This window comes from Crotalus tigris, unplaced genomic scaffold (genome assembly GCF_016545835.1).
Source record: "Crotalus tigris isolate CLP2741 ecotype Arizona unplaced genomic scaffold, ASM1654583v1 scf7180000023598.3388751, whole genome shotgun sequence".
Lineage (NCBI taxonomy): Eukaryota > Metazoa > Chordata > Lepidosauria > Squamata > Viperidae > Crotalus > Crotalus tigris.
Window position 1 is genome coordinate 1,816,016 of NW_024100068.1, and position 22,725 is coordinate 1,838,740.

General features: G+C 46.2%; 1 protein-coding gene across 2 annotated transcripts; it reads left to right on the plus strand.

Annotated features, from left to right (window-relative positions):
* The first annotated feature begins 12,198 nt into the window (after positions 1 to 12,198).
* SIX1 (SIX homeobox 1) lies at positions 12,199 to 22,157 on the plus strand. Of its 2 annotated transcripts, none has more exons than XM_039319522.1 (2): positions 12,199 to 13,793; positions 20,651 to 20,798. In XM_039319522.1, exons 1-2 carry the CDS (start codon positions 13,293 to 13,295, stop codon positions 20,660 to 20,662), a joined length of 513 nt encoding a protein of 170 aa, XP_039175456.1. In that variant the 5' UTR covers positions 12,199 to 13,292; the 3' UTR covers positions 20,663 to 20,798. The 2 variants fall into 2 exon arrangements, with proteins under 2 accessions (XP_039175456.1, XP_039175455.1); XM_039319521.1 differs by having other exon boundaries at positions 12,282 to 13,852; positions 20,651 to 22,157.
* Positions 22,158 to 22,725: the final 568 nt, after the last annotated feature.

The following is a 22,725-nucleotide window of genomic DNA, read 5'->3' on the forward strand; positions in this document are numbered from 1 at the left end:
CGTGTGGACTGCCTCGGTTGCAACTCGCGTCCCCTTTTCGGAGCCCTCTGTCAGCCGGTTCCGAAGGGCGGCCTCGTTACGACTCGCCCGAGGTCCACGCCACTTTAGGCCGCAGCCCGACCGGCGTCGCTCCCCGGAAGTGGATGCATGCGCCTTATTTCGGCATTAACGTGCCGGGCCTGCTGCGGGACACGCTTTGAAGCCCTGTCAGGGACGGGAACCGGACAGCGTGTCTTTGCTGGGGACGTTGGGGGGAGAAAGCCGCGTTATGGGGGCAGAAAAGCAGGAATCGGGCCTCAGCTTTTCCGACTACGTACATGTTAAGGAACTGACTCTGATGCTTCTGATAAAGAGCCGCAGGTCGGGAAAGCTTTTGAGCTCATGAAAGTTATGCCTTTCCATAACATTATTCGTGGAAAAGGCGCGACCAGATTCCTGATTCTTTGCTAGGAAGGGCGCCTCAGATGGGGCCTTGGATAAAGATATAATCTGGCAGGCTCACTCTGAGTTAACATTGTTTTCGAAAATTCAGTACACTCCGAAGATTGGCCTTTGGGCTGCAATCCCCTCTGCTCAGGCAGAAAAGAAGCTGCCTCCACTTCAGAAGAATGGGATCCTCCTTATTGACTTACATTGCCCCCTTGCATCACCCAAATTGCATAAAGCCTGCCCTTATGACTGATAGGAGACTATTGTATGGCAGAAACACATTCTAATAACTTTATCTCTCTGCTGTGTCCCCACAATGTGTTAGACTTATACCAAGCTGCCAAGTGAAACAGGTTCAAGTTCTTAGTGTTAAAGGAGTATTTCTGCTTCTTCAGACACCCTCAAAGCTTAGTCATCCACTACCCTAAAAGGAACCAGAAATAACTAGAAATAGGAGTTGATAATGTACAGTAGACACCAGCTCTCATGCTAGTGTCCTTTCTCTGTCAATTGAGTGGAGACCACCAAAAGAGCACTGATGTAGCTGCAGGAGTTTATTCAGCTATATAGTAATGAGGTAAGCCAGTGAGAATCTTCTTACTGATTTAAGCCAGATAAGGAAAGACCTGGAAGATTCTCCCAGTAGGGGATTCCTGCATGGACAAGCATTGCTTATTGGAGGAAAAACAATCACCCACTAAGCTTCCTAACAGTAGAGAGTGGAATTAGGAAAGTGTAGGTGCTTGGGACAGCAGATTTAACAACCTATCAAGTTGCCCAGTTTATAGATCCTGCCAGGATTTGTGAAGAGTGGTGTCAGGCACAAGCAAGAAGATCCAGTCATGAAAGATCAAAGTTAGATACTTTATTGTGTTCTACCTATATTGCAAGAATCTCCCCAGACTGCTTGCCTACCTTTGGGAACAGATGGTTACTAAGGCATGAATCACCCTGAGCAAAGCCTCTTGATCCAGGAATGGATGCAATTGGTCCACAACTGCCATCTGTTCTTCAAGTAGGAGAATTAAGGAGGGTGGCTTAATTACACACTAACTCTGACTACAGAAGTGCATTCCCAGCAGAGTTAAAGATGGAAAATCCTCAATAACCAACAGATACTCAATCTTGCCCAGGTTGGGTCAAAATCTATTCTAAGTGCATAAACAGCCCTGTGGGGTGGGCACACCTATAAATCATATGATCACCTGCAATGGGAGAGAGCAATTTTATTTCAGAAGAGTTTTCCTGAATTGTATAGTGTGCTGTCTTCATCATATGAAAACCAGAAACAGATACCGTGATGACAGTTAACATATTTCTCAGACCTTTTTCATATTCCTGAGTTGAAGAACTTTTGAGTAACAGGACTCCAAAGAAGGCAATACTGGCTCAAAATCTGCTGTCTCCATTGCCATCTTATATTCTGCCTCTGTTGCTTCTGTTTCCAGTTCCTGCTGTCCCTTGACCTCCTTCCAAGGCAGCAGGTGACAAAGCTGAACAGTTTTTGCCCACCTTCAGGTGCCCTTGTGTGGTGGAAAAATACTATTTTAATATAAGCAACAATTAAGAAAACATAAGGATATCTCCCTCATGAGCTGGGATAAGATGAAAACAAGGTCACAAAGATATGGCAGGACAGAGGCATGTTTTAGCATGGTTACATGCAAATGTGGAAATGACCAAATTAATTTTTAATGATACACATAAAAACAGTTTTGATCACATTGTCACAACTTCCATTTTGACTTTTTTTTTAAAGTCAAACCTTAAAAAAACTTGCAACACCCATTTTCTTGAGGCTATGGGCAGATGATTTTGCTGCCAATTGTATCTAGAGGGAAAATAGAGTGCACCCTGTTTTAAAAATTAATTACCTCTATTAATGCTCCAATTGAATTGGTTTAGGAGTTGTACTCTTCTTAAGGGTTATTAAGAGTAGTGATCCAGTAGCACATTGGTGTGGTAGCCAAGAGAGACTGGGAAAGTGGGAAGTCTCCAGGCATCCACAGTGGAGGAAAAGGGAGGCAGGTGATAAACATGAATTATGGTGCTGTGATGCAAACTCTGCCTAGCATGTGATTTCACAATTAACATTACAGATAGTCCTCAAGTACGATCACAATTGAGCCCAAAATTTCTATTGCTAAGCAAAACTTTTTTTAAGTGATTTTAGTAATACAGATGTTAAGTGAATCTGGCTTCCCCCATTGACTTTGCTTGTCAGAAGGTCGCAAAAGGGGATCACATGACCTCAGAACACCAAGCATGTGAATTTTGTTTATGTGATCATAGGAATTCTGCAATGTAAATATGAAATATGGTGCTAAGTCACTTTTTTTCAGTCACTAAACAAACTGTTATAAGTTGAGGACCACCTGTACATCATTTTGGTGTCCCTGAAATAACAGATGCCTGTTTTTATCTCAAGTTCAAACTACACATCTGCCATGGTGTTACTATATTTTTCTCAGCCAATTTTAACTCTCTCAGCTGCAATAGAGAAATCTTGTGTGATAGGCGTAGTATGTGCAAAGTGCCTTGAATATGCAAAATCTTATAGGAGAAATTCCACAATGGCTCTGATTGCCACCATGATCACAGATTGGAAAGGTCACAGTTTACCCTACTCACAATCACATGGACTTCTTGCAGCCCAGTCCCACCCAGCTTCAAGACATATCTTTCACTGATTTTCTTGGGTCCTGGTTTGTTCCTACTTAGATTTCTGTGGAATATCCTTTTACATGCCTTAGTGTGCTTTCTATTCTCTCAGCAATTGATATCCATGTAATCCAAGGATTTGGGTTGAAACTTTTGGTGGGAAGGGAAGATTATGCAGAATGAGTGAATCTGCAAGATGGGCATCCTGAGACCATTTTAATTCAGCTTCCTCAATGAGATGTTCATTTGTGCTGTTGTACAGATCCCATCATCCCCAGTCAATCACTGAGGATCTTTAATCTGCCTTAATTCAGAATGTAAGTCTCATTGGTTTCCATGGGACTTATAACAGGTTTATTATGCCTCAAATAGCAGCCCTGCTTAGACAAAGGAAGGAGACACTACATCCCACAGATATTGGTGAGATCAGAAACAGATATGCTCACTTGGTCTCTTATTTAATGTTTTCTCTGATGTGTGAATGGGAGAGAGAGAAAGAGAGAGAGAAGGTAGGGTGAAGACAGCGCACCCAGGAATCTTTCACACATTCATTTGGAAGGGAAAACATACTCCCTTCTGGAAGGGTTGTGCGCGCCAGTGGCACTTTCCTTCTGAGTTGAATAAACTTTACAACTTTATTTTTTCCTCCTCCTTCTCCTCCTCCTCCTCTTTCAATAATACCCGCTTTGTTTTTACAGGTGTCTGGACGGCTACGGCTGCCCAACCAGTCCATTGAAAGCCTCGTTCGGTTTTTTTTTTTTTTTAATTATTTTTTCCAGTCGCTTTGGGCGGAAATGCTTTTAAAGGATGGCACTAAACAAGATGGGAAAAGCCCGGCAATCTCTCGCTTTTTCTTTCTGGCGTTTTAATTTTGGAGGAGGAGGAGGAGGAGGAGAAAAAAGAACAAAATACAAGCCCTTTATTGTTTAGAAATCAACCAAGCAACTGGCCCTCGCTCCCTCTCGTTTCCCCGCGCTTAGCAGCCAGGGCGGGTGAGATCCGGTATCACGTTTCAGATTCCCACTAAAGATAACGAAATGTGATCTATTTTTCAGAACAGCAAGTGGATGGGAACGAAGCACAACACAAAACTCATTTGCTAATGGCCCGGTTTTGTATTTCCTCTTCTTCTCCAGGGTCGGAAATCGCTGGAGTTTTGAGTTACTTGCTGCAGTTCGCTGGCCGCATTCTGCAAATCCCTTCATTTTTAATTAATAAACGAAGAGAAGGGAGGGCAGTCCCGTCTGGAGCTTTTCTTTTCTTCTTCCGTGAGCCCCACCTCGGGCCTGCATTTTTAATTTTAAAGAAACGGGACAGGAAAGTGGGTCTAGCTCAAAGATTACAGACAGACAGACAGACACACACACACACCACAAGCTAGGGATTTGAGCTTTCTATTTATTGGGTTTAGATGTTTATACCGCCTTGTGTTCAGGAGCTCAAGGCGATGTCCACAGTTTTTCCTTTCTTCTATTTCCCCCCATAACGCCAACACGGTGGGGAAAGTTGGGCTGAGACACTTATGGAGCCTCCGTGGGGAGGTGGTGGTGGAGGACTTGAGACAGGGTGTCTCCTCCCTCCCCCACCCCCCGTTCATTCTACGGGCAAATCAATTTGAGAAGTGCTAAGAAGCCTGCCAACTCTGCCCGGTGTTTGAAATGCCCACTAATCACCCATTTGTCCAGATGTAAATCCAACCGGAGTCCAGGAGGCCGGAGGGTATCGGGTATAGGATGGAGGTGGCGTTGGGTTTAAGCGGACCTGTCTCAGGGATAGGCAACCTTGGCTCTTTTATGACTCGTGGAATTCTGGGAGTTGAAGTCCACGAGTCATAAAAGAGCCAAGGTTGCCTATCCCTGCTCTAGGGTCAACTTGTCTGGGACTGCAGCCTCTGGCAAAGCACACTGCTGCAAGGTCTCTTGGGGGGGAATTTCGGAGCAGGCGGCCCTGGGTTGCTTCAAGTTGCAGCCTCAGGCTGAGTTAAGTAGGGGAAGACGCATTCATTTCTTGGGAAGGGCTTTTCTCAATCCATTGGTCTCCAGATATGCGCAGACTACATTTCCCAGCATTCCCGGTTAGCCAAAGGCGACGGTTGAAGGTGGAAATATAAAACGGCTTCGATGCAGAAACTTCCCTCAACCAAAGAGAAGCTGAGGAGAATTGCAGTCAAAATTACTTTAAAATTAACCAAGATGTGTAATTAGCTCGGTTGTAACGATGAAGTGCAGCGGATTTCCCTCATCCACACCGTTGCCAAGTAATGCCCTTCAGTAACAGGGTTCGGCTTTTATAGGGTATTGTTTAAACTTTCCAGCCGGGCAGTAGCCACCACCTACCCCGTGAAAACTGCAATCGGTACTTATCTCGAGAGAAGATCCTCTGGAATTTAGGGCCACTCCTGAATAAACGCAGAGAATTTAAGGGCATTTTAATTAGGCTTAATTTTAGGCGAAGATGTTTATGTAGGAAGCCACGGGCAGTGGTGGGAGGTCGGCTTTATATGTGAATAAAGGATAATGTGGGAGTTATTTTATTGGGCTTGAGGCATTTTCATCCATTTTGTATCGTAGCCACTCCGGCTGTCCTCTGGGTTCGCTAACTTAGAAGAGAATGCCACATAAACTTCGGCTTCATACCAGATTGTTTAGAACTTTAGATCAGGGGTCCTCAACCTTGGCAACTTTAAGACTTGTGGACTTCAATTCCCAGAATTCCTCAGGCAGCTTTTTTTGGCTGAGGAATTCTGGGAATTGAAGTCCACAAGTCTTAAAGTTGCCAAGGTTGAGGACCACTGCTTTAGATCATACCTCTCCTTACTGCGGGTCAGCCTGGCCAGGGATTGTGGGGGTTGTAGTCCAGACTATTTGACACGTGGTGGGCTACTTCAGCACAAAACTCAAGGCTGAGCTTACAGGTTTTCAAATTCAGGTCTTACTGAATTAAACCACAATTTATGAACTTCACACCTCAATGCACAAGTATAAGAGAGATTGCTTTTGCAGGTCCATCTGGAGTGCCTGCCACATTTCAAAATGAGCTAGGAAAAAAAATAAAATGCATTTGATATAATTGAATTAATTTTGCATTAGATTGATTAAATGCAGTAAATATGAATACTTCGGATACATTTATCATTTCCTTCTTTTTTTCTTACATTAATTTTTTGGAAAGTTTCTATAGATCATGCCCACAAATGGGAAATTGGGACTCCAGTTGTGCAACCCAGCAGTAAACCGTGGTTTACAAGCAACAGTGGCTGAATTTAGACTAAGCCCAAAGAACTAAATTAAGTCTTAGTGCAATGCTGGATCTCATCTTTTTTTAAGAAATATGGCCAGAATTGGTTTGGAAATGCTCAGTCCGAGGCATGGTTATCCCTGAAAACAGATCGAAATTAAATTAGAAGAACTTCTGGATAAGCGAGATTAACTGCCAGCTGCAAGAAGAGTAAGAAGCCTGATCGCTGTTTTGCTCGTCTGCTGAACCATAAAATAAGGTAAGATTTGTGACTGATTTTTTAAAAATTATTTCAGTAAGGAAGGAGACTTTAAATTCTCTCCCAACCTTGTGCTACCCACCTCGGTTTGACTATAAAACCCATCATCCCCAGCAAGATGACGGTCTGTGTATGTATAGAGTGTGTGTGTGTGTGTGTGTGTGTGTGTGTGTGTGTGTGTGTGCACATCCCCCCCACCAATCGATTTGCAGGGTACTAGGCAAACAACAGCGATCCAATCTCCTTGGAAGCTTATAAATACAGCCCCGACGCCCACGGATGGGAAGAAGACAAAATATTGGTTTTAATTAAAGCGAGGTAGAGACCCCTGGCGGTGTAGCGAACGGAGCCAAACCTTTGCCTATATCCCCCACCCTTCTCTGGCGTTTCACAGGGAACCCATTGGAGTCGCCTTTCCCGAAAGAAGAAAACAAAACAAAACCCCAAACGGAACCCTTCGCTGCGGACCGACCGCTTGCGCGCCGGTTGCTCTGAGAAACGGCGCTGGATATTCGTAACGAGAGAGTTCTGCCCTAAAATCGCGACTGGAGTCCACCGAGACCTTCCTCCGTTTCCCAGAAGGGCGCTTGGGCGGCGGGGCCAGCCTGCGACCCGAATTCTCGGGGAAGCTGATGCGGAGCTCCCGTTCGGGGCCGCGCGATTTTGAGGTCCAGGTTAGGCAGCCCTTCGAGCGCGTCTTTGGGAAAGAGACCCGGCGCGGCGCGCCAAGAAGCGTCTGGGGAAGCGGACGGGAGGGAGACCGAAGGGCGGTCATGCGGGAGAGCGTTTGCAACCAATTTCGCCTCGCTCTGCCTTTCCGCTGGCCCGCCAGTCCCGCGGGTAGAACGCGTCAGACCTTTCTCCCCTCGAGTCCTGAACAGAAAGCCGTAAAGCTCCCTTCAGCAAAGGCGGCGGCGACAGCAGCGGCCCCTGTTTCAGGGGGAAGCTGGGCGCGTTGGGCGCCGGAGCTTTTTCCCCTGCGGCTGGGAGAGAAAAAAAGTGCTGCGCGATTGTTCGAAGATTTAGGGGTGGGATGGGGGGCTCCTGGTGCAAGTGTTGGGGGGGGGGAAGGACTTTAAAGACTCCCGTTCCGGTCCCCTCGCAGCTGCCTTGTCAATAAGCATCCCGTCCAAGCGGAGACATTCTTTCTGGCACACGGCTGGGACAGAGTCCCTCGAACATCATCGGGACCAAAATAAAACGGGCTGGGGAAAATTACCAGACACCCGGTCAGGGGCCGGCCGAGAGAGGAATTCTTCCAGTCCCGATTGGTTAGGCCACCCTATCGACAGACGAGCTGGACCCGACGCCCACCGTCCTTCCAACCAGCCAAGCTTTGTTAGCTGAGAAACCTGTGTCCCCCCACTCTGTGTGGAAGGTCGGGTTCAGGCACGTTGTCTGAACAGCCTGGCAGAGGGAGCCCCAATGTTTGCTTCTGAAATAATAATAATAATAATAATAATAATAATAATAATAATAATAATAATAATAATAATAGTAGTAGTAGTAGTAGTAGTTATTATTATTATTATTATTATTATTATTATTATTATTATTATTATTATTATTATTATTATTATTATTAACCTTCAATTTGATTCACAGTCTGGGACTGGTTAAAAAAACTTAACAGTTCAAATCCTAACCAAGGACCTGTAAGAACGTCTGAGTATAGAGGCAGTTTCTAGTAGGGTGGTGGTTTTTTTTTTTTTGGTTTTTTTTACAAAGTCAGGATATTCCTGTCTAATCAGTTCAAAATTTCCATAGGTATTGCTCCAAAGACACCTATTATTATTGGTACAACCACTGATTTCTTCTTATTATTATTCTTATGGTTATTCTTATTTTCATGGCAATAGGTTCTGGAAGGGTCCCTTTTGGGTACTGTGTGCCCAGTGATGACAGACACCATGTCATACTGTTGAAAGATTGGTGGGGGGGGGAGAAAAATCTATTATTATTCCTCTGGATCTCAAGATGCTTTAGATTACATGAAATTCTCCCTTCCTTTTATCCCCACAATAACTCATCCTTATGCTGAGAGAGAGAAGTCTGGCTCAAAGTCACCCAGTGACCTTCTGTAGCTGCTTGGGATCTCATCATTACACCAAACTGGCTCCCACTAGGCTGCTGTGAAGAAAAACACCGTCCTCTTTATGGTGCCTGGTTGTTAAAGCAAGCTGATTCACAGATTTGTGTAATGGGAATGTGGTCTCCAACTTCAGTGCACTGCTAAATTGGAACAGTATACAGTACCACATCTGTATTACTGCATAGGCTTCCCTTATTAGATCCCTTCCAAGTATGCTGGGTTCTGAGTCCCATGGGCAGTTTGGGGAAGACTAATTTAGAACTATAAAAATTAAATGGAGACACAAAAGGCCAATAAACATTTTGTTCGGAATTATGCAGTTTGTGTATGTGTGTATGTGTGTGGTGAATGGGGAGAGGGGTTATTAAGGCAAGTGGCCCAAACAGGGTTTAAACTTTATTTTTACAACATAATTAATCAACCATATTTATATGGCTGACAATCTCACAAGAAGTCACATGGGAGGCTTACAACCATTTACTTAGAAGGAAGCCCCACTTCATCCAAGAAAGTTTTCTTCCACATATGATTGAATTAACAAGCTACATTCTTATGCTTAGCCAAGTCTGGCTGATCTCCAAATACTAAATGAATGGGACACCAGTTAGAAATCTCAAGTAGGTTAGACTGGGGGGGTGGGGAGCAGAAAGGAAGGAAAAGGAAAGATCCCAGAAAAAAGGACAACATTAACCCATTTTGATACTGTTGCCAAGCAAACCACATAGATCCCTCAATGAAGTTCCCAGGAGCTGGACTTCAAGGGAATGTTTTAACTATTCAGGGAGTCAGCTTTCTTTGAAATAGTGGGGCTGGCTCCAAAGTAAACCTATGACTTTGTATTGTTCTTTTTTCTTGAGCAAAGCTGTAGGGGGAGAATCCAGAGTCTTTTAGGAAAGAAGATAATATGCATGATGCTTTCCAAATATTTCTGAGCAAAGTAGGACCTAAGCAGTCATCACTCCCAGCTCTTCTTTGCCAATTGGTTTGTCCCCACCCCACCCAGAACCACAAACTAGCTGAACACCTTTAACTCAAGGTTAAAAATGCAGCTAAGTGTGCTTGGTTTATGATTTTGTGTGCAGCAATGAGAAAATGATAGCAAAATTAATCCTGAGCAAATGTGACATATTGAGTCAATCCTCTCCCATATTTTCTAGATGAGAAGCCAAAAGGTACTCATGGCCTTTCATGGTAACATGGGAGATGCACACCAGCCAGATCCATAAATTAAGAATAAATCTAAACCTCTAATCCAGTTTCCCAAACAAGTAAGCTGTAGCTGTAGCTCTGGGCCTGAAGCCAAAGACTGCAACCCCAAACATTTCTGCCACTGTGAAGGAAAATGGTTGGACAGAGCACATTTACCCACATTCATAGAACAGGGGAGAACTGAAGGATGTCATATACAAAATATAAAAATGCTCAAACATTGTAGCTGGAAATAAATGCCCCTGGGAAATTTCTAGCTAAAAAGACATGAATCTGGGGGTGGGGGAGTCTGAAACACATTAGTGGTTCTATTTTCCGGATATGCTTGCTTGGGTCCCACTACAAAGGATCCACAACTCCCCCCCCCAATCTCCTTAAGGGTGCCAATTTCAAAACTAAGTACCACATTTGTTTGACTTTGCTGCAACTGATTCCCTCTGGCCATCAGCTTTGCTTTACATTCTGCAGTGAATTTAAACAATTCTTTCTAAGAACTAGAAAGGCATTGGTTTGCTGGCACTTTTTCACTTATCTCACCCCCATTGTTCTTATCGCTGGTTCTCCTGACACAGATTAACTTTATTTGGATGGGCTTTAATTGTTACTCTTCCAGGCAGGTTATCTTCCTCCAGCCTATAATTGCTTCTTAAACCAGTCCTCTAAAAGAAGAGCTGGGAGAACCACAGTACTAAGTGGAAATGCAGGGAAAAGGAAGAATTATAATTCAGAATTGTTTAATCCCCTTAGTGCCACTCAGAGCAGAAGCAGAAGCTTCATTAAAGTTCAGCTCTAGCTATGTCTGCTCAGAAGAAAAGTCTACTGAGTTCAATAAGAGTTGGTTCCAGTGAATATAGAGTTACACCACAGGCTTTTTATATTGCTTTTACATGTTATGTGTTAGTTTACCCAGATAGGTAGCATCACTAGCAGATTTTGGTTGAATCCAAGAACACACAAGCACAGCAATTGGATGGCAGGTTATTGGATAAATCTGGCTTGACTATGAAGTAAAAAAGAAAATCTTGGAGGAAAAAAAGCCATTGGGCCAGTGGAAAAATATTTCCCTATATGGGGGGGGGGTTTAAAAAACAATCACAGCTGTGTGGTAGAGTTGAGCTACACTCAAAACTTTCTTTTTTTCTGCCACCTTTTCACTAGGAGTGTGCATAATATTGATTCCTAATTTCATCCTCTTCATCTGCCTGCAGAGCAGGGGGTTCTCAACCTTGGCAACTTTAAGACTTGTGGACTTCAATTCCCAGAATTCCTCAGCCAGCAGCTGGCTGAGGAATTCTGGGAATTGAAGTCCACAAGTCTTAAAGTTGCCAAGGTTGAGAACCCCTGCTGTAGAGAGTGAGGGGAAATGACCTTAATGGAAATATGCAAGAACCATCACCTAGGGGCAAAGAGGCTGAAACATTTTTGAAGTCCAGAACAATAAGATAATGTTTGGAAGCAGCTTCTGATTCACTGAATTATAAGGAGGAGGAGGAGACAGATACAATACAACCAGATTCTGTTATTACAGCCAATCTCAATAAAATAATTTTAGCTTTCCTGGTCTGATTTACCTAGTGAAGCTGATATCACAAACAATGTCTGGCTAATCATTCCAGCTTGAGCATATCACAACTACACCATCTAGCCATAGTTAATAAACCCAAGTCTGCGTTCACACAACAGGGTAAGTTAAAACCAAATGTGGTAGTGGAGCCAGTTGGTGATCTGGGTCTGGATTCTTTTTAAAATTCTCCTTCTTGCTCTGCCCATTAACATTGCTTTGACATGGAAGTCCAAAGTGTGTATATTATTCAGAGGAGGCCAATCCTCCAACTTCTATGGATTCACTTTGCCAGATAAACCTGGGAAAGCCACAACTTCATTAAGGGGGCATTCCCCCCAAAGCATCTGATGATAAGGCTTCTTCCCAGGCCCAGGGAACAAATCGGGGTCTGGCTATGAGAAGGCGGGTAGCACCATGGCCTGAGCAACCTTCCATTCCCCAGACACCTACCAGCTGGGAATTATGGGAAGAAAAGTCAACTAAATCCAAACAGTCCCTGCTGGAGAACACCTCAAGGACATTAGCTCTGCTTGTGTTTCCAGACGGTATTGCCAGAGCAACCAGCACCTTGATTCCTTGTTTGCATCCAAAGAACTCTGGGAGCAATGCTCCACTCCCCTTGGCTTGGTGCTAGCCACAGGACTTACCTTTTAAGGTTGGAATCAAAGGTTTCAATCCATCAGTCCTTTTTATTCTGATGATTATTAATTTTATGATTAGGAAAATCTCCACCTCCAATCCTCTGAAGGCAAAGTTATGAGGCTCTTTTAATTATTTAGCGCATACCATAAGCTATTCATCTGGGGCATCATTTATTCATTCACAACATTAAGGTAATTAAATATGAGCTCACCGGGAACGAGTGAATCTTGAAAAGGAGAAGGAGGCCAGTTGGTTGGCTGGAGGGTTAGATGGATGGGTAGCCAGCGAAGTGATGGACCGAGGAAAGGAGGGGGGAGAGAGGGGGTTGGTGAGCTGGCTGGCTGGCGGTGGGTGTTGGCTTCTTCTTCTTTTAAAGTCGGCAATAATTGATTTGCACAGAATTTCGTTCCCCTTAGCTGACACTTGAGAACCGGCTCATCTTGCAAGGTCCTGACGTGTCTCCCTTCTGGGGGCAGATGGAGGGAGAGAGAGAGGAGAGGAGAGGAGAGGAGAGGAGAGGAGAGAGAGAGAGAGAGAGAGAGAGAGAGAGCGAGAGAGAGAGAGAGAGAGAGAGAGAAACCTCGAGCTGCTCGCTTCCCTTTTCCCCGGCAGTCAGTCGCTCGGCTCCAACCAGAGCGCCCGCGCCTTAGAGCGCCGAGCGAGCCCAGCTCCGCCGCAAAGTCCCTTCAGCGCCAGGCTGAGCCGAGACTGCCTCGGGGCGGCCGCCTCCGCGCCCGCTCGCCCGCTCGCTCTCTGGCTCCCGCTGCCGCCGCTTGGACTGGGCGCGCGCTCCGATAGGCGCTGGAAGCGTCCAATCAGAAGAGCCCGGACACCGAGGCGGCTTTAAGCCTGGCTGCGGGAGGACCCCAGCAAAACTTTCCCCGGCAGCAGGAACTCGCCGAGAGCATCCATTTCCTCGCCGCCGCCCTCTTCTGCGCGGGGCAAGGCTCCCTCTCCTGGGTCCCGGCTGCCTGGTTGGGGGATCCCCGCCCGTTCTTTCGGGGCGCTCGGACGCGGCTCCCGCTTCTGCCGGCCCGGGGAAGCAGCCGGGGACGGCGCCGCCACTTTCCTCCGGCTCTTCTTCGGGAAAACCCTCTCCCCCCCCCCCGGCTTCCTTCGGCCAGCTAAGCCCGCGGCAGTTGGGCTGAGGGGTGGCGGCGGCGGCGGCGCAGCAGCACCAGCAGCTCGGACCCGGAGCCATGTCGATGCTGCCCTCCTTCGGCTTCACGCAGGAGCAAGTGGCGTGCGTCTGCGAGGTCTTGCAGCAGGGCGGCAACCTGGAGCGGCTGGGCAGGTTCCTCTGGTCGCTGCCCGCCTGCGACCACTTGCACAAGAACGAGAGCGTCCTCAAAGCCAAGGCGGTGGTGGCCTTTCACCGGGGGAACTTCCGCGAGCTCTACAAGATCCTGGAGAGCCACCAGTTCTCTCCGCACAACCACCCCAAACTCCAGCAGCTCTGGCTCAAGGCGCACTACGTGGAGGCCGAGAAGCTGCGGGGTCGGCCGCTGGGTGCCGTCGGGAAATACCGCGTGCGGCGGAAATTCCCCCTGCCCAGGACCATCTGGGACGGTGAGGAGACCAGCTACTGCTTCAAGGAGAAGTCCCGGGGCGTCCTGCGGGAGTGGTACGCGCACAACCCTTACCCGTCGCCCCGGGAGAAGAGGGAGTTGGCCGAAGCCACGGGCCTCACCACCACCCAGGTTAGCAACTGGTTTAAAAACCGGAGGCAGCGCGACCGAGCGGCAGAGGCGAAAGAGAGGTGGGTTCTGCTTGTGCTTCGGACTCTTCTGGGGACAAAGATCTCGGCGGCCCCCAGAGCAGCAGCGCTCTCGGGGAAAGGGGCTTTGGGGCAGGTTCCGCCGATCTCCCCCGGGGACTTCCTTCCCGCGAGGAATCTTACGCTCCTCGGCCGAGATAGATATGGGGGCAAGAATTACCCTGTCACTTGAACGTGGAACAGGAACAAAATAATGGGAGGTGCCGACGATCTGGACTGGCGTGGCGTCTCACCGCCGTAGGGCTGAAGCATATTTGGCTCGCTTGAGGCTTTTGGGGTGTATGAATCCAACCCTTGCGCTCATCTGGGGGGCCCCGCGCGTTGCGTAAAGCTAAGCAACTGGGCGAATTGAGCAGGGCCTGCTCCGGTTAACCTTGGTCAGAGCGTTGGGCCACGCCAGTTGGAAGGGCGAGCCTTCGCTAAAGTTTCTGTGTTCTTTCCCTTGGCTGGTTTGCTAAGCAACGATTTCACCGCCCCTCCTTGCACCACTAACTTCCAAGGGATTAGGCCACGATCCTGCACGTTATTTACTTAGGCGCAAGTGTCCGATAAACCCAACAGCACTTTAGTTTAATAGCTGTGCCTGTAAGGAGGCAGATTAGTTGCGTAGTTAACCCTCGTGCCTTAAAAACCAGCGGGCCCTGAGCTTTAATCGGATGGAACCGCTAGAGCTCCATCTGGTGCTCTCCAGATGTGTGGAACTGTAGCTTCCAAAACCCTCAGCTGGCCGGGAATGATGGGAATCATAATCCAATAAGTAGGGGACATCCAGGCTGAACAGAACGCGTCCAGCCTTTGTTTCTAAATAGGGAGAAGCACTAGAGAGGTGTCAGTTAATTGTATTTGCGTTGTCTCTCCACCGCAACCATCTCTGCCTTGCAAGGGGATCCTAAAGCGAAGTGTTACAATGCCTTTTGAAATGCGCTGGAATTGATGGATTCAGGAATGAGCTCTCAGTTTTCCATGGGGGGGGGATGAGGAGGAGGAATGAGACACCCCCTCCCACACACATTTTCTTTACACCATCTCATGATAGAACCCTAACTTTTTCTTAATGTTCCTTAGTGCTTCTCCCCTCCCCCAGGTATTATTCCAACGTACAGTGCAAACAGAAGTGTGTTGTTAGGCTTCTTCTGGGAGGATCCAGCCAAGCAAAGCAGTCCCTCAAAGACCACCACTTCGTGTCTTTGTAGCCCCCATAGTCTTCACATCCCGCAACCCCCACTAGGAATCACTAGTGATTCCTTCCCATTCTCTTTCCTAATTTTTTGGTTCTTGCCACCTGCCCCTGGATGCTGCCCATTGCTTCCCAACTCCACATATTCTGGGGGGGGGGGGAGAGATATACTGCCTGCTTGCCTTCTGGTCTTGAGTGGCAATCTTCCCTTGGCAGCTAGAAATAACATCCTCAAATAGCCCTGGGTGTTTCTACTAGAAGCACAGTCTCCAGCCTGGCTTATTATGCTCCAGTACAGCATGGTTTGAAAGCCAAAGGTAAAAACCAGTGTGCAAGCTAACATTTCCCTGATGGTGATGGTAGTAGTGATGATGTGGTTGATATCATCATCAGCAGCAAAAAGAAAAGATGGAGCTATCTCAATTGTATGTCCAGTTTAGATTTTGTGGTTTTAAAATATTCACTTCCTACTCTGCACTGCAGCCTTCTGAGGAGGCCATAAGATTTGAAGGGGCTGCTTTGTGTTTCTGGCTTTTTAAGGCAGCTAAAGGTTAGATTGGGGAGGTCATCTCCAGAAAAGGCCCAGAAGCTTTTCTGGGGATACTTCCAGCCTGCACTCCTAAGCCTGCTTTTGCGTCACTCCTGGAACTCGGAGGAATTCAGCTGACCTCCTTCAGGGCCAGAGGCTCCTCAGATGCCTGTCACCTGGAAGGCAAGAGAGGGGACGGTGGTCGCCATTTAGGGTGCCCAGAAAAAAGAAGCCGGTTGGGAAGAGTAAGCGGGAAGCCGACTCTCTTTCTCTCTTCCGTCAGACCCAGCCAGAACCACCCCCCAGTTAAATGGAAGTGCTTAACTTTAAGATGGTTTACATGTGTTTAGGATTAGGGTGTCAGTCGCACTGATGGGTCCCAGACCTTCCCCACCCAAGATTTGTTCCAATATCTCAAGGCGAAATCCAGAGACTTCTATTTCCAAATCTTTCCCCTCTGAGGCCGGGCCCTCAGTTTTGTTCAATATGACAGGCCCAGGGAGGGAGGAACAAGTGTGTGTATGTGTGTGTATGGAGAGGTGGGTAGATGGGTGGTGGGTAGTAGAGGGGTACCCCCCCCAACAACCTTCATCAACTTGATGTCCTCCAGATGTGTTGGGGCTACTGCTCCCCGAGTTGCCAGGAAGCCCCACCTGGGAATTTTGGAGATTGTAGTCCCTGCACATCTGACCGAGGCCAGGTCGAAGAAGGCCACAGCGCCAATTGCTGCAGGGACAATTACAAGGGCGGGGGCGGGGGAAGGGAGGCTCAGGGGGCTAGAGTTGGGCTCTGCCCCCAAGATGCAGGGCTGGCAGGACTGTTCAACTCGTTCCGTTGGAGGTTTCCGTTGCTAAAATTGCCAAGTGCAGCCTGGAAAGGAAAACCCAGAACCAGGGCATCTGGCGCTAGACCACCAGAATCAGCGGCAATGGTGGCAGCGGTAAGGGTGGCGGACTACAGCCCGGAAGACAGGAAGGGACCTTGGGTTGCCTCGCCAGCCGTGGCTCTTTCGATCCTTTTATCTCCGAATCTCTGCGGACTGGATCACTTGGGGGAAAACGGTCTGGCGTCCTTCTCCTTGCGGATGGCCTCTGGAAAGTAGCTCCCTCTTCCCCTGGCTTTCTCTACAAGGGCGACGCGGACTCCACAAGGCGATTTCCCGAGGGGACGCGGAGCTACGCGGTTGGCTTCAGAGGTGACGCCACGCGCCTTATTTCGGAATCGTTGGAGAGCCCTCTTCCTTCCGACGGCGCATACTACTCATCAGTAGAAGGAATTCAGACCGTCGATGATATAGTTCGGATACAGTTGGAAAGTCTTGGGCACGTAGAGCAAGTAGAGGCCAGGTTCTTGAGCAAAAAAACACACAATGTCGCGTATTGGGCCCGAGATCCTTCAGTGAAAAATGTCCGCAGGGCATGGTCGGGCTATGCCCAAAAACATTTTTACACGTAAATTGTAGCTGTTTCAGGGGCAGCAGACTCAACCGGAGTCGGCCTTAATTTCGGGGTAAAAACAGCGAGTCTAGTGCTCCAGCTTTCCAATGTTTGCAAAGATGGGCTACTTTCCACTAAGAACGTCCATTTTACTCGTCGATAAAAATGTTTTCGCACCGCTTTTGGTGCACGCACTCATCCCACACGTTGCTCTGCTCATATGAAGGGGAGAGGTAGGAAATGGAATCGTTAGAAACAAAAGATTCCACCATCTGACAGCATCTTCAGAGGTGCTGTCAAGTTCCAAGTCTATTTTAAATCTAGATAAACTGCCATGACAGTGTTAGCTTTTCGGAACCGCCCCCACTCTTAGAAACTGGATAAAGGCGTTATTTGAGATAACTTTGGCCTTAATATTGGTTTACTTTTTTTAAAAAAAAATCCCATATGATTAAAATTGGTTGCATTTCTCCTGGGCTCTCAGCTCTATAGAGACTGCAGCTTTGCTGTGCTCTGGACAATTTAACATCTAAAGGCGAAGCAGCTCGTTGCTAATGCCAGCCTCATTCGGGCTGCGGACAGTGCAGCCATCTGAACAAGCAGCTACATTGGTGAAGAACTGAAGGGAGAAAAAAAGTCATTTTCTCTGCAGAAGACCCGGGAAAGTTTGTTTTGTTTGTTTGTTTGCTCTTCTTTTTCTGCGAGCAGCTTCCGAGTTCCGGCTGGAGCCCTGGGCACGATCCAGCCTCCCCACTCAAAGCGCCTTAAGGCTGTCGCGCTTTGACAGGCAGCGCCCTCTCAAAGCACCACTTCGCAAGCTTCGGATCCGTCTTGGGGATATATTGGAATCGTTGCGGCTCAAAAAATGGCAGCGCAGCCTAGGGATGAATGGAGGCGGGGGGAGCGGGACCTTCGGCCGTCCGGCCTCCATCCAAGGTGCAGATTGTATTGCCTTGGGAAGCCGAGCCTAGCCTTCAACTTCTGCGCTTCTTTCTTAAAATAACTCACACCTGCAAGGATGACATTGGCCGACGGGGAAGATGCGCCGTGCGGAATGTGCCCCCAAAGGGAGAAGAATTCAGAGCTTCTGGTGACGTCTCTGCGATTCGTTCACTGCCTTTTCAATAGCTCGAGTCTTTGGGGAGCTCGGTTTCATCGGACGCGCAGCTCCCCAGGTACAGAGTTTGGCAGCCGGTCTTCAAGGGCCCAAGCTGGGAAGGGAAGACCACGAGGTTACCGGTTTCAAAAGGAGCAACCGGCCAGCTTCCCCTCCCCCCCCCATCGCCCAAGAAGCTCCTGTGATCACCGGCTCCCCGCAGCTGGGCGGCTCGGCCACATTTCCAAATACGCTCCCGCGGCACATCTGCATCTTCACCTGGGTTCAAAAGTCGTGGAGATAATACACATCTGTCGGGAAGTTAGGGGGGGGTCTCTCCCCGTGGGATTTGGGAATAACCTGCAGAAGGCAATGGGACTCCCTTCCAGCTAAACGCTCTTGAGCTATATATGGTATAAACCCAGAAGGTCTTTTGTGACCTGGATAATAAAGGGCGACTTCCCTCCCCCCCCCAGCAATTAACTTTCCTAAAGTTGAAAGACCAAGTTTTCCAGACCCACGACACCCCCCCCCCCCCGAAGTTTGGAGGGCGCCTAGAACAACTTCCCAAGTACTTCCTTCTCCAGCCAAGATGCGTGTTAAAATGAGTTGTTGTGGCATCGGAAGGCATAATTAGATCTCGTATCTAAGCTCATTCAGATGCCCGAATCCAGTTAGTTCAGGCAGTGAGGCTTGCAAAAGAAAAAAAAAAAGAGGGAGAGTTTTCCAACCCTGACTGAGACTTTGGGAGGAAGAAAAGTTCCCTGTTGCCCTTCTGAGATGCTTTCCTTGGAAGCAGAACTTCTTAAGTTTGAAGAGGGATTTTTTTTCTCTCATGAAAACTTTAAGAGGCTCAAAATATAATGGCAGGCATGACTCTAAACATTCTTTCCTAGCATTCGATTTTTAAAAAAAAAGTTAATGGCACTTTTTTAAAAAAAATGATATTTTTGTAAGTTGTTTAATATTATTATATAACAGAAGGCAATACATAGTTACACCATCATAAAAGTCTTTATAATGGAAGAATTTGGAAGTTATGTCTCACAGGGGTTTTAACTCTGTAATCAATTATCTGGAAATCAGATATTAGCAGGACTTCTTTCTAGGCACTATGCCCTGGAAGGACCTGAGGCTGAAAGCTTAGGTGGATTTTCAGTTTTGTGTTTTTGAAAGGTGATTATTTCCTAGATTGATTTCATAAATTTCCGTATTTCAAAAACATTTTCTTTGCCTCCCTTTTTTTTCTTTTCCTTCCGTTATCCTGTTTTTAATTCAAATAATTTTGAAGCAATTCCTGTTCCCTCAATAGGGCTCCCCTCCAAGACAGCTGCTTTTAGGATTTCAGCAAGTGGCTCCAGGCTTTAGCACGTTTGGCTTGGTTGTTCAAGTTTTATATTTTCATCTTGCAGATTGAAGCCATTTCCTCTTCCCCACCCTAAGATAATGAAACAATTGATGTAATCATATTAATTAAACACTAATTAATATTAATTGAATTAATTAAATGATATATTATTAAGAGTCTCCAATTTCAAGTAGATTCATTTACCAATAGAAGAATTAAAGAGAAACCTGGGATTTTAGGGACATTTTCAAAAAGTGTACAGCAGGCTCCCATTAACTTTCTAAACGCACTCATGCAGTGTTCTTATGTGGCAGCAAATCTCACGGAACACAATTATAACTTTATTTGGAGTGAATCACAAAAGAAACTGCTCAATTCCTGACAGTCAGAACCATTAATCAGTGGAACGACTTGCCTCCAGAAGTTGGGGGTGCTCCAACACCGGAGGTTCTTAAGAAGAGACTGGACAACCATTCCTCTGAAAGCTTTTCTGCTTGAGCAGGGTGTTGGACTAGAAGACCTCCAAGGTCCCTTCCAACTCTGTTATTCTGTTATATGTACAGCAAGAATTCTATGTAATCTTTCTTTGCAAGTCATTTCTCGAAAATGGTATATTTGTCTGAAATGGTATAGGGTTTCCTGCCTGAGCAGGGGGTTGGACTAGATGATCTCCAAGATCCCTTCCAATATTATTATTATTATTATTATTATTATTATTATTATTATTAGTAGTAGTAGTAGTAGTAGTAGTAGTAGTAGTAGTAGTAAACCGGGGTGGGGGAGAGGGGGGGGAGAGAAGTGTCTTGGAGGAAATAAAAATGTACTGTGATGCCTAATGTTATCTAAAGTTGGTGGGATTTCTATGTATAAAATATATTTTTGAGGAAGGAAAGTTTTTAAAAATGTAAAGTTCCATCCAAGTTTATTTCCCGAGGACTGAAATTTTGCAGGGATCTGATAATTACATTCAAATTAGTGGATTTTGCATTTAGGCCAGCCTTCCCTAACCAACCCTCCAGGTGTGTTGGGAATCTGCCAGGAATTCTGGGATGTGTGTGTAGCACCCATCTTTCTGGAGAGTTTGAGATTGGGAAAGGCTTTTCTAGAATTACTATTCCACCCCCACCCCCTTCACTCCATTATGTAACCAGTTTGGCCTATAACTAATTTCTCCTTTCTCACCTCCCTTCCCAGAGAAAACACTGAAAACAACAATGCATCTACCAACAAACAGAACCAGCTGTCTCCTCTGGATGGGGCCAAGCCACTCATCTCCAGTTCCGAAGAGGAGTTTTCGCCCCCCCAAAGTCCGGATCAGAACTCCATTCTCCTGCTCCAGGGCAACCTGACCCATGCCAGGAACTCCAGCTATTCCTTGACTGGCTTAACTGCCTCACAGCCAGCCCACAGCCTCCAGCCACACCAGCACCAGCTGCAGGAATCCCTCCTAGGCCCTCTTACTTCCAGCTTGGTGGACCTGGGCTCATGAGTTCGTCCCCCCACGCAAGGTGGGGCTTGTAAATAAGGGAACTGTGTCATACATTTTTTCTCCCCCTCCCTACATCCCCCGTTTTGTTTTTGTTTTTTTTTTCAGAATGTTCCTGGTGGTTTTTAAAATGACTTTTAAAAATCCGCTTCTAAATCATCCAGTTTCCATTTCTCTTTATGTAACACCTCTCTTGCTAAACCATCTTATGGGTAGCCAAACAAAGAGAGAACATCCACCCTTCTGATGCATTTGTGGGGCAATCCTTGGTGTCATCCCTCCATTGCATTCTTTTCCATTGACTTAATCTTTCCTGAGTTGGAATGACAGGTTGTTGCATTTTGTTTAAAAGGACAGGGAGCATCACCAAGCCAAGTTAAGCACTTAGAATCCACCAATTTCAAAGAGAGATTTAAGCACTGTGGATTTTAACTTGGACTGTGTCCTATCCTTTTGTTTCCTAGAGGAGGAAAAGAAGGCAAATATTTCATAGCAGAATCCTAAGCATCCTTACTCAAAAATAAGGCCCATTAAAGTAAATGAAGCTGACAAAGCAAATCCATGCATGCTTACTCAGAGGTTTGCTACGGTAAATGGGGCTGATAAAACAGCTCATATAGGAAGGGGGCCCTTACTTTCCACTAAGGACTTAGTGATATATTTTAATAGGTGGTGGTGGGTAGTTATTTTGGCTTGAATTCTGGGGGAATAAAGAGAGGGTATAAAGTACCAAAAATTAATTCTAAAAGGGAGATTTGGAGAGGGCAAATTAAGTTTACATTTTTCTTTTTTGGTCAGGCTTAGATTTCTGAAGATTTGAAGTAGCTTTAAAAAAAACAGGGAAAGATGCAGTATTAGCTGAAGAATGTCAAGTGCCTATGTCTTAATGCAGAGGTGTGAGCCCTTTAGGTTAGATTAAAATTTCATGAGAGTAATGTTATGTCGGTGATTTTTCTGTTTACGGTGAATTTTGGAAATGAATCTGTGTGATTTTTTTTTATAATAGTAACAACAAAAGTTGTTCCACTTACCTGGACATCTTTCATAATCCAGACTCTTTTTCTAGGTTTTATTTCTGTCTGTCTCTCTTTGTCTTTTTCCCATATCGTTTGGCTTGAGAAATCAACTGGCAATTTGATTACCGCTAGTAGCATGTGCTTTCATTTCCAGGTTTCTTGTACCCACAGAAATCTAAATTAAACTTGATAAGACTGATAAGACTCTTAATGTTATTTATAATTGGATAATAGTCAATGTATATTCTCTGCTCTCTCCCCCCTCCCCTTCTGCTCTGCTTTCTATGCCTAAAAGTCATTCAAGTTGGGGGGGCTATATCTACTCCAGAGGAATTTCCTCCTGTTTCAGGGAAGGTCTTGATCAGGAAAACATGGAGATAAGACTCCAAGTCTCTTCTTCAAACAAAGGAGTCTGGGATATTTTTGAGATCTTCTTTCTTTTTCCTCCTGGCTTAAGGCAAACAAATTAACCTTTATTCAGAGAGAATAAACATTGATGCCCCCTCTTCTTTTGGGACCAGGTGGAGCTTACAAAACATGCAAGTTTTTGAATTTCCTTTTCATTAGGCAGTAAAAGGTGCAGCAGAGGAAATGAGGTTGGCTTTGGGTCCATGTCTGTGGCAGGTTAGTCTTGGAATTCAGGGGGATTTCTTCCCTTTGTTTATCCTGCTTTGAAAGGATCTTGTTTGGTGAAGAGGATTTTGAAATATGAGCACCATTTGTAAAACCCTAGTTGGCCTAATAAAGGCACTGACTTAATATGAAAT